Below are 12742 nucleotides of genomic sequence, written 5' to 3' on the forward strand. Positions count from 1 at the left end.
GCCAGTCATTGCTTTACCTAACATATATGTTTGTCTTGCCTAACACTATTAAACCATCCAACCTTTATAGAACACAAGGCTCATCATAATGGACAGGTTTTTTAATGAAGGCTCACTGACAAAACTTTGCAATTACACAGAATAAGAGTATCTACTGGTGTATTTTAATAGGTTTTTATCCCAAAATTGTACATACCTGACATATGGCTACTGCTACTGATTTACTTTTTCTTTGGGTGTTTTTTGCAGTCTGGAGAAACACTGCTCCACATTTTTGTTGAATCTGTTAGCACAGTCGATCACGCAACTACTTTTCCCATTTTAGACGCATTTTCACGCTATGCTAAGCCTGTCGCTCAGACTTTTTGAAGGTGATGTCACGTGCATACCCTCTATACAGAAAGCATACAAATAAAAGATGATCAAAATAAAGACGATCTGAGAGGTAAGAAGATGGGAGAGGAGAGTAAAACATTATCACATGAAAACCTATAGTAAATAGAAAAACTATAGTAAACTGTAATAATATTTTGCGACAACCATTTCACATCATCAACCCAGAATGCACTATACGCGAAACATACTGGCGGCCTCCGTAGGATAAAATGAGTATTACTGTACATGTTGGGAAAATAGTAGCGAAGTAATGAAAATATTTAATGTGTTTTTATATCAATGATTTTTGTAGTAGAATGCAAATATAAAGTATTGAAGGGTACAAGTCTTTAATGTTGAGGTAATCTTTAAAGGGGTCATATGATGTTGCTAAAAAAACATTATTTGGTGTAATGCAATGTATTTATGCGGTTTAAGGTTCAAAAAACACAAATACCATTGTTGCTACACTAGACCCGATCAAACACACAGTGTTACATTGATGAGTAGAAGAAAGAGGAGTGTTATGATTATTTCATTTGTTGACTGCAGCCAGAGCCGGATTAACCCAAAGGCAAACTAGGCACGTGCCTAGGGCCCGATTGGCGGGATGGGGCCCAGACAGAGGGGGATTTTTTTTTTTTACAAATAACCCATCTACAATTTCGCCGCTGTCGGGCGGGATCCCCTAATCTCCAAAACCATTATTTTTCAGGAAATTAAAAAAACGCCGTATTTTTTAAGTTATTAAACATTATTTCAATTAAAGACGAGCTTTATGGCTCGGGAGCAGAGAGATACGAACTTATGCTCTCATTGATAAAATGGTACGGACACAGACGTCGCCGCTGCCAGCAGTGTTCAACAAATACTGCGGTCACATTGAGCCTTAAAGACGATGCTTCAATAGTTAACCAAAGCTGACTGTAGTATACATCTTACTAAACTCGATTTTAAAGGTTTACGATCTTTAAGTGATGCAATACAAAACACGATGAGCGGACTGCTGTCTAATAAGTGGAAATGAATCTGCTCGCAAACTTACCTTCGTGGCTCACGGGCATCCTTCTGCACAGAAACATTACAGCTATCGAGTTTTAATAAATGTACTTAAACTTAACTATTTTCACTTGTTAGTGCCTAACAAACAGAAGTATTATATTAATTAAACAACCATTTTATCTCCAATAAATAAAACATTTACTTGTGTTTAACATTCACAAAATAATTTAATGGTGGTATGCAAAACATTCAATTTAATTCAAAATTGAATTCAATAAAAACATTGCTGCTTGTGTTTTACATGCACAAAATAATTTAATGGTGGTATCCAAAACATTCAATTTAATTACAGTATTATATTAGATACATTTTAAAACTTCAATGCATGTATGATAAGCCTATACGTAAATATTTAAAATACATCAATAACTGATATCATAGGTTAACACAGATAAAATCATAGTTAAGTCTTTCTTTATTAAGCCCATTACTGAGTGTATTTGTGTTTGTGAGTTTGTGACTGTTGTTGTCTGAGGTGGTGACTCGGATGGGGACGCCAGTCATCAGAATAGTTGATTTTCAAGTTCATAGTTCTAATCTGTACCTGACAGAGTTCCTTTAAGGACACAGACATGGTTGCTGCAAAAAATAAATAAATAAAGGACAAATGATCATTTCCCTACGTTATATAAGGCATGTTTACGTATAATAACGAGGCAAAAAAAACCAGTTCCTTGCATAATAATTCATGACTGCAATGGCAGAACTAGCGGGGTCAAGATTTTTTTTCTTTAAGCCTCACAAAAATCACGTTAGATACCAAACATGATAACAAAACCAATGGATAGTGGCTAACTAAGTCAAATGCAAGCAATATGTGCTTTAAATTCACTTCACAAACATGAATAGCGTAAAGAAAAATCTAGCAGCCTCAGAAACGATACATTAGAGTTTAGCACTACCATTACTTCGAGATAAAACTGTTATACATAATATAAAAACTGTTATTATATAATTCATATAACTGAAACATAAATAACCAGTGTTTTGAGTACATTTACCTCAGTGGACGTGTTGCTCGACGAGGATTTCGTTGCGATTCTCAATCTTGAAGAGAAATATGCAGCGAAGCTCTCCCGCGGATTACTGACACCTATTGGTTATTTTACTTGTACTACTGCCTTAACAACGACACTCCCAATGGATAAGGTGAGGATAATTTAATAGCATTTAATAGAGCCGTGTAATGACGTATAAATAATAAATTTAGCAAAAAATTGTCTGATTGACTGGTTAATATACACCACATGACTTAATTTGGTATACAAACAACCAATTTGTAAGCAAAGACTAGGCTATGTAAAATGTGAATTCACTTTTATTAGTAACTTTGGTAAGTTTCAGATTTCAATTCATAAATAACCTCGATGGGGGGGCCCAAAAAATGCAGCCTGCCTAGTGTAGTCCATTTATTTAATCCGGCTCTGACTGCAGCCCAGCTTTGTTTTTACTCAAGCCAACTTCCCAGATCCAGAACTCTTGGTTATGTATTGTGGACATGTCAGGAGGTTATGAGAATATCCGGTGTGTCACGAATCTTTTTTGTAGTTAGTAATAGAGGGGAAAGAGAGAGATCACGCAACATTGCTTTAATAGTTGGTGATACCACAATGCAAATGTATTAAAGATCTAACTAACATAGAGATGTATTATCCTCTAAATGTTTTTGTCTGACAACCTGTTGTGATTATTTATTTTTCAATATGATTTTGCATTTATGATAAACATTTAGCATTTTTGTACAACCTAATAACAATGACTATCATTGTTCAGTTTTATTTCATTGTAATATCCTGTGCATAAGTGTACCAGTAGCATAGGGACTGCGTCAGTACTAAAGTTCTTGTACATGATTTGGGAATTTGTAAAATTTTTCAAACTTACTTGTTTTTACTTTTAATATTTTCACATCAGACTTTGTTGTTGTAATTTTTTTGTAAGTAAAATGAAGGGTGATAGACCAAATGTAAACACTGTAGCAGTACAGTGCATGTGTGTTGGATGTATACAGTACATGAACTGTTTATTTCACAGCATAATAATTATTTTGTTCTCTCTCTCTCTCTCTCTCTCTCTCTCTCTCCCTCTCTCTCTATCTATATATCTATCTTTCTAGGCTATGCAGCACGTTTGGATGGAGGGAAACTCTCCAACAAAATGTGACAAATGTCACCGCAGTATTAAGTGCTATCAAGGTCTAACAGGCCTTCACTGTGTTTGGTGTCAAATCACTGTAAGTCTATACTGACATCCTCTGGCCAGTTTTGTGTTTAACACTCCCGTGTCAATAATAAATCCTTTTGCACTTATATTTGTAAATGTTATATTATTACCTTGGTTTTTTATATTTAAAATACAGAGATGCATATCATTTGTCTAAAGAGATGCGATTAAATGTGATCAAAGTTTTATAGGAAATTAGAAAGTAATTCTCTTTTACTTACAATAAATAAATAAATAATACTATTAAACAACATACAGTTTAATTGGTTTTTTTATTTATCTATATATATCCCTGGTTAATCCTGATGAAGTTTAGCAGTCACAACATTACTGGCATGAATATGATTTAAAGCAGGTTGCTTGGCTGTGACAGATATATATTAGTTTAATTAAAGTTATTGAACTCTAAATATGCATTTAAATACGTCTTCAAATGTTTGACACACAAAACAAAGCCTAGAATTGCATACACCTAGTAGCCTAGTTTAAGACATTTTGTTGCAGTATTCACTATAACCGCATGGCGGAGCTGCAGACTAAGTTCACCATTCATGCAGCTCGTTTTAGAAGAACCACAGGTAATAAAGATAAGTGACAGCACTTAGCGCTCATTCAAAGACTTTATCTTTACATAATGACGTTTATTATCACATTATGTACCCATCCACGCGCTCTGGCGTCGTCGGAACCATCTGTCTCAAGTAGCTTTGTTTTGAACTTATTAACGTTACTTGCACTGCTTCAACTCTACTGCACCAACTCGTTTTTAATATAAACTACACATATTTTCGTCATCCTACAGTATATGAATGTCTTCTTTCTGCGTAAGACTATTGGAAATAAAATAAAAAGTCACATTTCAGTACGTATGTGAGTTCACTCACTGTATCCTATGTTTATATTTTCTAGCTTCATAACAAGTGTGCGTCCAATGTGAAGCCGGAGTGTGACGGTGGGCCGTTGAAAGATCACACACTCCTGCCTTCATACATCTGTCCTGTTGTTCTGGTAAGATCTAAGTTAGCATTGCTTATTTATATCACATATGCACTCATAATAATTGTTGTTGACACAATATAGCCTAATCTGTTGTAGATATGTTTTAATGGATATCATTTTATGGACCAATGTTTTTCCAAAGGGAAAAGTACCATAAACGCATCGTAAAAGTTGCCTTTATGACTTTAATTACATTACTACACGGCTCTGTAGAGTACTTGATTCTGATTGGTCAGTCGCGAAACTCCATAACAACCGCTAAAACTGATACTGCTCATCCGGGCACGCTACTGAGAGTCATTGACCGGTAATATAATAATATATATTGCTCTGCTTTATTTTTTCTCATGCCAACATTTGTTAAATTAAGCTTATAAAATATTTAAAATTAAAATTATTTTACTCAAGTGGCAAGTACAAATGTACATCCAACTGGATATCGGAGGCTCCACCCCCTCCGCATTGTATATTATGCATTACTTATATAGTTCATGGCTTTGTATTCAAAGCATTTTAAAAACTAAATTATGTCTTTGAGTCATTCGCTAAAGAGTGGCGCTGGTGGCTTCTCTTCCAGGGGGTTAGAAAAATTTTAAATATGTCGTGTACGGCTCGTCATGTCAAAATGCGTGCCTGCTGCACACGCATCGAAGTGGTTTGATAAAAGAGAAAACGTTCAAAAAATACTCACAAGACACTTAAAGGAAAACACCACCGTTTTTTCTATATTTTACTATGTTCTTACCTCAACTTAGATGAATTAATACATTCATATCTTTTTTCGATGCGTGCACTTTTAATCTTTGTACAGCCTTCGTGAATGTGTTAGCATTTAGCCTAGCCCCATTCATTCCTTCGGATCCAAACAAAAGTTTTATTTTGTGCCACCATACTCACTCGTGTAACTACTCATGTGACAGTCATTTAATAGGGAAAACATGGAAGTGTTTGGTGGCTTCTAAGTTCATCCCTGTTTGGAGCCATATGAATGAATGGGGCTAGGCTAAATTCTAACACATTTACAAGGCACTGTACAAAGATTAAAAGTGCACGAATTGAAAAAAGATAGGTATGTGTATTAATTCATTTAAGTTGAGGTAAGAACATAGTAAATATTGAAAAACGGTGGTATTTTCCTTTAAAGCCGAAAGACAGCCAGCGATGTTATCGCTGTGTGTCGCCCGTCTCTTTCAATGAGGCGTTTCTAAATCTGCTTGTCATAAACAAATTAGTACCATCCTCGCCAGTAACTGACAAGAGAAGGATGACGTGAACTCTACTGCTTCGTTTTCATTGGTAGTCGCTCCCGAAATTCGTTCAACATTTGGATAAAGTTAAACTTTTCTTAACTTTCTCGCGTCGCTGGACACGACCATATGGTCGCCAACGGTCACTTTTGCTAGTGCCGCCGGAAGTCGCCCGTTTCCATTGAAATGAATGAGATCGCGTCGCTCTGCTAATGCTGCTCGCTGGCTGTCTGAATGGGGCGTAACACTAAACTCTGATTACACATGAGATTAAAGGAGTATCTTGCAAATGCGAGCATCTCTTTTATCATAAACCCCTTTGAAGCATCTGCAGCAGGCACGTATTTGGACATGATGCATGAATGATGCACATAGGTTCACATGACGCGCCAAACACATATTTTGACATGACAAGCCACACACATTGCAGGCTAAATACATGTTTTGACAAGTTTCGCATTAAAAAATAAGTCACCAGCTGCCACTGAGTAAGCCACATTCATTATATTGATTCAATATGCACATATTTAGTGTTACGACTTGTAACGGGAGGTTTGATGTCATGGATCAAAAACAGGATTTGTTTGTGTTTTTAAAAACATATGAAAAAGCAAAGACTGCAATTAGATGTTGTGCTTTTTTATCTTGACACCCCTTGGTCACTAGCTTCTCCATGTTTGATTTTCAGTGAGTTTGTAAACTTGACTCTTACGTCTCTCTGTCTCTGGTAGGACCGACATTCTGCTGTAAAAAAAAGTGAAGGAGAGTCATCGCCCAATACCAGCCCTGAAGATACCAATCAGTGTTTCAAGTTTACCGGCGATGGTCAAGCATTGCAGGTGAGCCCGCAATTTATAAACTGAGATTGTTAATTTGCACCCTGTGTCTGTTTGTGACCTTTTTTCACCTGTGCCTTTTAAGATCACCCCTCTGCCAGGAACACACCCTCTCCTTGTGCTGGTCAACCCCAGGAGTGGCGGTCGGCAGGGCGAGAGGTACACCTGCATGATTACTTTCATGTTTTCGACCCTCTGTGGTTTTTCTAACCATCTAAAGTCATGCTTAATAAAAGTCCCACTCTTTATTTTGCTTGCTGGCAATGTCCTAAATACCATCAAAGATCGCAGGAGACAGCAATGCTGTTTAAGGAGGAAGAATGTGGGTGTTGTTTCAGCTCTCGCCACCCACCCGATGTCCTCTGGCAGACCGGTTTTGGGATTTAGAGCTGGCATCGCTATGGCAACACAGTTTTAAATACCATTAATTGGCCGATTATCCTCCATTATTAGACATGCGCTCAAACAGAGATGTGGTCTCTGCCCTGACCCCAAAAAAGAAAGAACATTTTGGTGGTTCTTTTGATCCAAACAAAGGAACAGAGTGGTCACCATTAATTCATATTGTACAAAGAGATTTTTTCCACCATGTTCGCCCCGCACAGCGTACTGAAAGCCTATTGGCTGGTGTTTGACACTTGGCTGCTCTCTTTTGTTCTTTGCATAAGGAACGAATGAAGTCTTTAGTGTTGATAAATGCTCAAATTATCACCCCCACATAAATGCATGGCTTGTGACGCACCTCAAACTAACAGCCCTTTGTATTCTTTCTCTTCCTATCTGTTTTTGCACATTAAAGGGACACAGTAGCTAACACAGTTAAAAAGTGAAGGACACTGAGTCCTCAATAATTATTTTATTACTTCAAGGTTAGTGAAGAGGAATGCTGGAGGATGCAATGTGTGTGTATGTGTGCTGCTGTCTCTCTTTTGGATGCTTTTCTGTGCCAATTGATTCCTTGGGTATATATATTAAAATTCTGTCATCATCTTCACCCTGATAATGTCAGAAACCACACAATATACCTACTTTTGAAATGACTATATAACAACTTACATTTGTGGTTTGATTTATCATAATAGGAGGTTAGCAGGAATATCTGAAGAGTTTGGTTCCAAAACACGATAAACAGCATTTAAAAAAAAATAGTCACCACCAAAATCAGTATTGTATCAGGTCAATATTAAAAAGTAAATTCTCAATTTTACACAAAATCCAATATCCGTCGTGTTATTTTGTCATCTTTTCCCACTTTTTTCCCAAAACGCGATAAAAGCCAGTCCTCCTTCTCTGCAGAATGCAATAAATCCGCTCAACCAATCACAGCTCACCATTCCACGCATTGTAAACAACAATGGCTGCACGTTGAATACACACAAAATCTTAGTTTTCCTCATCTACTTTGTACTTTGTGATCAATAAACAAACAAAATCAAATAATACTTTGATGGCATTGATAAACCTGTGGTGGTTTTCTGTGACGGGAAAGAAACGGAAGCCATCAACATCTAATAATTTACGCGAGAGGCACTCAGTAGACGGAAAAATGCCGCTGCTGCTTGTTCTCCCGACAGCATCAAGCTTCTGTCATGCTAACACATTGACCCCAAGGGATCTTATGAAAAACTTTCCATTAATTTACACAAAGTCAACAAAAATCGAGCAGGACCAAAACATTTTACAGCTGATCGCTGTTAAAAAAGTTCAGCGACGATATCCCACGTATAACAGCAGCAATAACAGTGTTCTTAATATGACAAAGTGTTTTGGTTAATGCCTTTAATGTTTATTTTTTATCAGTGTATATCACTAGTCAACTACATAAATATAACATGACAAAGATGAATGCACATTTATATATTAATATGATAGATTTATAGCATTTTGCAGAAAAAATAATATTTTTTATAATACATCTTTAAAAATCAAGTTATGGATTTGAATTTTTAATGTAATTATAACCTTAAGATGCTATGTGAAAGTTTGTAACAAAAAATAGTGGTTTTCATATTGTCACTTTCTTTTTATAGAAAACACGTTTTTACTGAAATTAGTAAAAATGGATTTATTGTGTTTTGGAACCAAACTCTTCATCTGTAGACGGTTTCATCAGATGCAAAACACGCCTGGCCCTAAGTTAACTTCCAGTCTGCATTTGTTTATCGGTCTAGCTAGCGGCTTGAACAGACAAAAAATAAAAAGTTTTTGTTGCGATCATAGATCACCGGACCCATGCAAGAATTCAAGGATCTGTAGCTAACGTTGTATACATTAATTTTACACAATAACATAAGCTCAGTGTAGCTATGATTTTAAGTAAGGTAATTTACTTGTTATTTATTTTGATTGTTATGTTACTTGTGTTGATTCCTTGCTGGAGGTTACTGGAAGTTTGATTCATTTGTTTATGTTGTTGCTACCAAAACCATCTAAAAGTATGGCATTGTGCCTTTCTATGTTTTTTATTTATTTAATGGTGATTGTGTCTTCTTGGTGTCTCTCTTCATCAGGGTGTTGCGAAAGTTCCAGTACCTGCTCAACCCCAGACAGGTGTACAGTCTGGATTGTGGAGGACCCACAACAGGGTAAGAGACAAAAGTCCTTTTCACACAGAGATTATAGAAAATATATAGAAATGCATCCGGGATTTGTCCGGGATTGGTTGATTTTTGGTTCATTCCATTTTTTGTTTCATTCTGGAATCTGTGCGTGCATTCACACAGATACCATCAAGAGCCTGTGACGTATTTTTGCACTCACCCAGGAAACCACGCGCGTGCATTTTAGTTCATGACAAGATAATAAGGAGCGCGTGATGTGCTGTTCTGTCATGCTGGTGAATGATCTCCGCTTCAGCATGGATAGTGACAAGCTCCATGATCTCTGCTTTAGTCCAGTTTGCCGACATTTCTCGTCGTAAATGTTGATCTATGTTTAAATCCCTGTGTCAAAAAGCGAAACCCCTTACGACATTGTTTCTGCCTCTTGTTCACACGGGATGTGTTCTGTAAATGTTATGGCAATGTTACTAAGACCTCTTTAGAGGAGCGATCCCAGAGCATTTACGGGACGTGTTTGTGTTGAAGCCTTTCTGCCAATTTTACAGACATTTTCTGGGACCAAAGTGCTGTGTAAATTGGGTTTAAAGCATCAAAGTTTGAGGGAGATGTATGAAAAAACATGTTTTTTCAAATAATGACAGGGAATTGCTCAAAAACAGTTTGACATTCTCACTGTTGTTTTGTTCTGGTGTGGCTCCATCTCTTTTTTTTTACATCTGCTTCCACAAACGGGCAGTACTGTGAACTAACCTGAAATCGTCTAGTGCGGGAAAGGAACCGCTCGCAAATTGGAACTGACTCTGAGAGACCTATAAGACATTAAATATGACTCAAACAGATGCGGCTGAGGAACCCCGCTGAGTAAATATATTCATTCAAGCGCTGAATGTACTTCTTCTGAGTGTGTCTGCCACGACAAGGTTTCTTTAAGCAAATATATTGCACTAAATCCCCTTCACAGACACATCCTAAAGATTTCCTGTAGCTCAGCTTATTAGCAACAGCAAGTGCATGGGTCACAAGCCACATAAGAACCAATGAAATTCAAAGTCATTGATACACAATACACAATAGATTAATCAATAATCTCAAAATATCAATAATTTGCTCTTTCAAACATACACTGTAAAAAGTGATTAGTTATATATTATTACAAATATGATGTACTATAATAAGTAGCTTTTACTTACAACATATTTACACAATTTTTTAAACATTTTTGAACATTCATTGTTAATGCAACATAAAGTTATAAACTACAAATTAAACTTAAAGGTATGCATAAAGTGAATTGAAGAACCTGAGTTGTTTCAACTACAATTAAAAGTAAGTAAACGTCACATAAATTTAGAGTGTAATGATCTTAAAATTATCAGTAAAAGTGCAGTGAGGATTACCCATTAGCCCTAGCACCTGAATATTTTGATTATAAATTCAGAAGAATTTAATAATAAGTCTGTAAAACGACTACCATTGCTTATTTAAAATGATTCGTATAAACTACTACTAAAATATATGTCCTTATTTTGCTTGACCCAGGACCACCAATAGTGCCCTCTCCAAAGAAATGGGTACATGACACCCCTGATTACAGAAATATCATTTCTGATTTTTCTTTTCCGATGACCTCTTGAGATAGGTTACACATAAACCCACTCAAATGCATTAGTACATTTTGTTCAGCATCCTGCGGTTGAGCAACAGTCACTCTCATTCAGGAAAAAGTAGAAAGAGACAGACAGAAAGAGAAACACAGAACAGAGGCTTAGCCATTTTGGTTGTTTGACATGAAAGCAGGTTTTACTCTACTCTACCCCTACCCCCCTCCCAATACTACACAATGTTCTGTAGTCACGACTAGAGCTCTACTCATCCTGAAGAGGCCATTCACAGAAAAAGACCAAATGAGAATAAAGCCGTGTGACATTGCAAATTTCATGGAAAACAATAAAATAAAATAATATATTAAATTTGCTTAACTAATTCATAACCATTTAGATCTTTCTCAGTATTTACTTGTTTCACATAACCCTCTACTTTTGTTGTTTTCTTTTAGTCATATGTCAAGAACCATCTTTTAAAAATCAACTTTTTCCCAAAAATAATATGACTTGGAGTGTCCTGTCATGGCCATTAAGAACACCAGTTTAGCAGAATTTCTTTAACTCCATGCCGATTTTTCAGCAAAGTCCTCTAAGTGCACGGATATTAGGATATAGACTGAACTTTTGAGCCTTTATTCAGAAAGGAAAGTAAAAGTAAAAGGACAGGTTTTGCATCTGAACTCTTCATTTAGTGACTTGCGGTGCATTACATGGCACACATTTTTTATCAGCATGTGTGCTCCCTGGGTATGAACCCATGACCTTTTGTGCTGATGATGCAATGCTCAACCCACTGAGCTATACAGAAGCTATAGATTTAAAGGCGGGGTTCATGATCTCTGAAAGCCAATAGGTGTGTTCGACATCGGCTGTGGCTGAATGTAACCGATCGGCGAGATTAGACACGTGCAGGCGGGGAGGAGCTGAAAACGGAGACGTGAAGTCGGACACGCCGTGGTTCCCGTAGTTTGCTGTATTTGCTGCCGTAGTGAATGAAACCGTGTATGAGCATGAGTGGAACTGAAGAGGCTTAGAGCATCTGTTTTTACAGGAAAAAAGTTTAACATAAGCATATATATTTTTTAAATACTAATGTAGTGGGGTCTAAGTTTTTTATCCATTTTATTTTGATGAACATGACATAACATCTCGACTACATGAAAAGAGCTTTAACTGTTATAAAAATACAGATTTGTGAGCATTTAGTTGGAACTGAGGGCGTGAAAATAAAGACGAAACACACGTGATTGTTGTCATGTGGTGAATCCGACCAATCGTGAAACAGCTGTGTCGTCATTACAGCCCATGCAGCTCCTCTACAGAAGATGCGCTGGCTGACTCAGGCGACTGATCTCGAATCGCTCTCGCTGTTCTTTAAAACCATGTGACACAGTCACGTGCCTGCAGCACCAGCTCAAGTCTGACAAAAATACTAACCAACATGCATTGCTTCAAGTCAGCCGCCGATCGGTCTGCGCAGTGCTGCATGAAGTCGAACACACCTAATGTTGGCATTTGAAATCACCTAAACAAACACGCCCCTACCCCAATAGAATCTGGACCTTCTTTTGATAGACCCGCCCCACACATACGCAATCCAGGCAACGATGTAGTTAGTAGACACGCCGCTTACTGCTGAATGGCTACAAGTGTGTTTTGGTAGTTGGCCCGACTCTCTTTTCCAAAGTGTTTTTCAAAAATCATGCACCCCGCCTTTAATTGAATCCACAATCTTTGCACTGCTAATACAAATGTATACATCATAGAAGCATGTCAATAAGTAAGGTTTTCTGCAAATGTTTAGCATGCACATGTGAGGTATTTTTAAAGCAAGC

At 37.0% G+C, this 12742-nt stretch overlaps 1 protein-coding gene across 7 annotated transcripts in view; it reads left to right on the forward strand.

Annotated features, from left to right (window-relative positions):
- The window catches only part of dgkg (diacylglycerol kinase, gamma), a 147895-nt gene that overhangs the window by 66327 nt on the left and 68826 nt on the right, over nucleotides 1-12742 (forward strand). For 5 of the 7 annotated variants that reach the window (XM_073855121.1, XM_073855122.1, XM_073855120.1 and 2 more), the window contains 5 exons: nucleotides 3554-3670; nucleotides 4570-4668; nucleotides 6638-6745; nucleotides 6828-6901; nucleotides 9253-9327. In XM_073855121.1, coding sequence (XP_073711222.1) covers nucleotides 3554-3670; nucleotides 4570-4668; nucleotides 6638-6745; nucleotides 6828-6901; nucleotides 9253-9327 — 473 coding nt within the window. Of the gene's footprint in view, nucleotides 1-3553; nucleotides 3671-4189; nucleotides 4239-4265; nucleotides 4485-4569; nucleotides 4669-6637; nucleotides 6746-6827; nucleotides 6902-9252; nucleotides 9328-12742 lie in introns of those variants that run through there. The other 2 variants (XM_073855125.1, XM_073855126.1) reach the window with 2 other exon arrangements.

Source organism: Misgurnus anguillicaudatus, chromosome 17 (assembly GCF_027580225.2).
Source record: "Misgurnus anguillicaudatus chromosome 17, ASM2758022v2, whole genome shotgun sequence".
Taxonomy (NCBI): domain Eukaryota; kingdom Metazoa; phylum Chordata; class Actinopteri; order Cypriniformes; family Cobitidae; genus Misgurnus; species Misgurnus anguillicaudatus.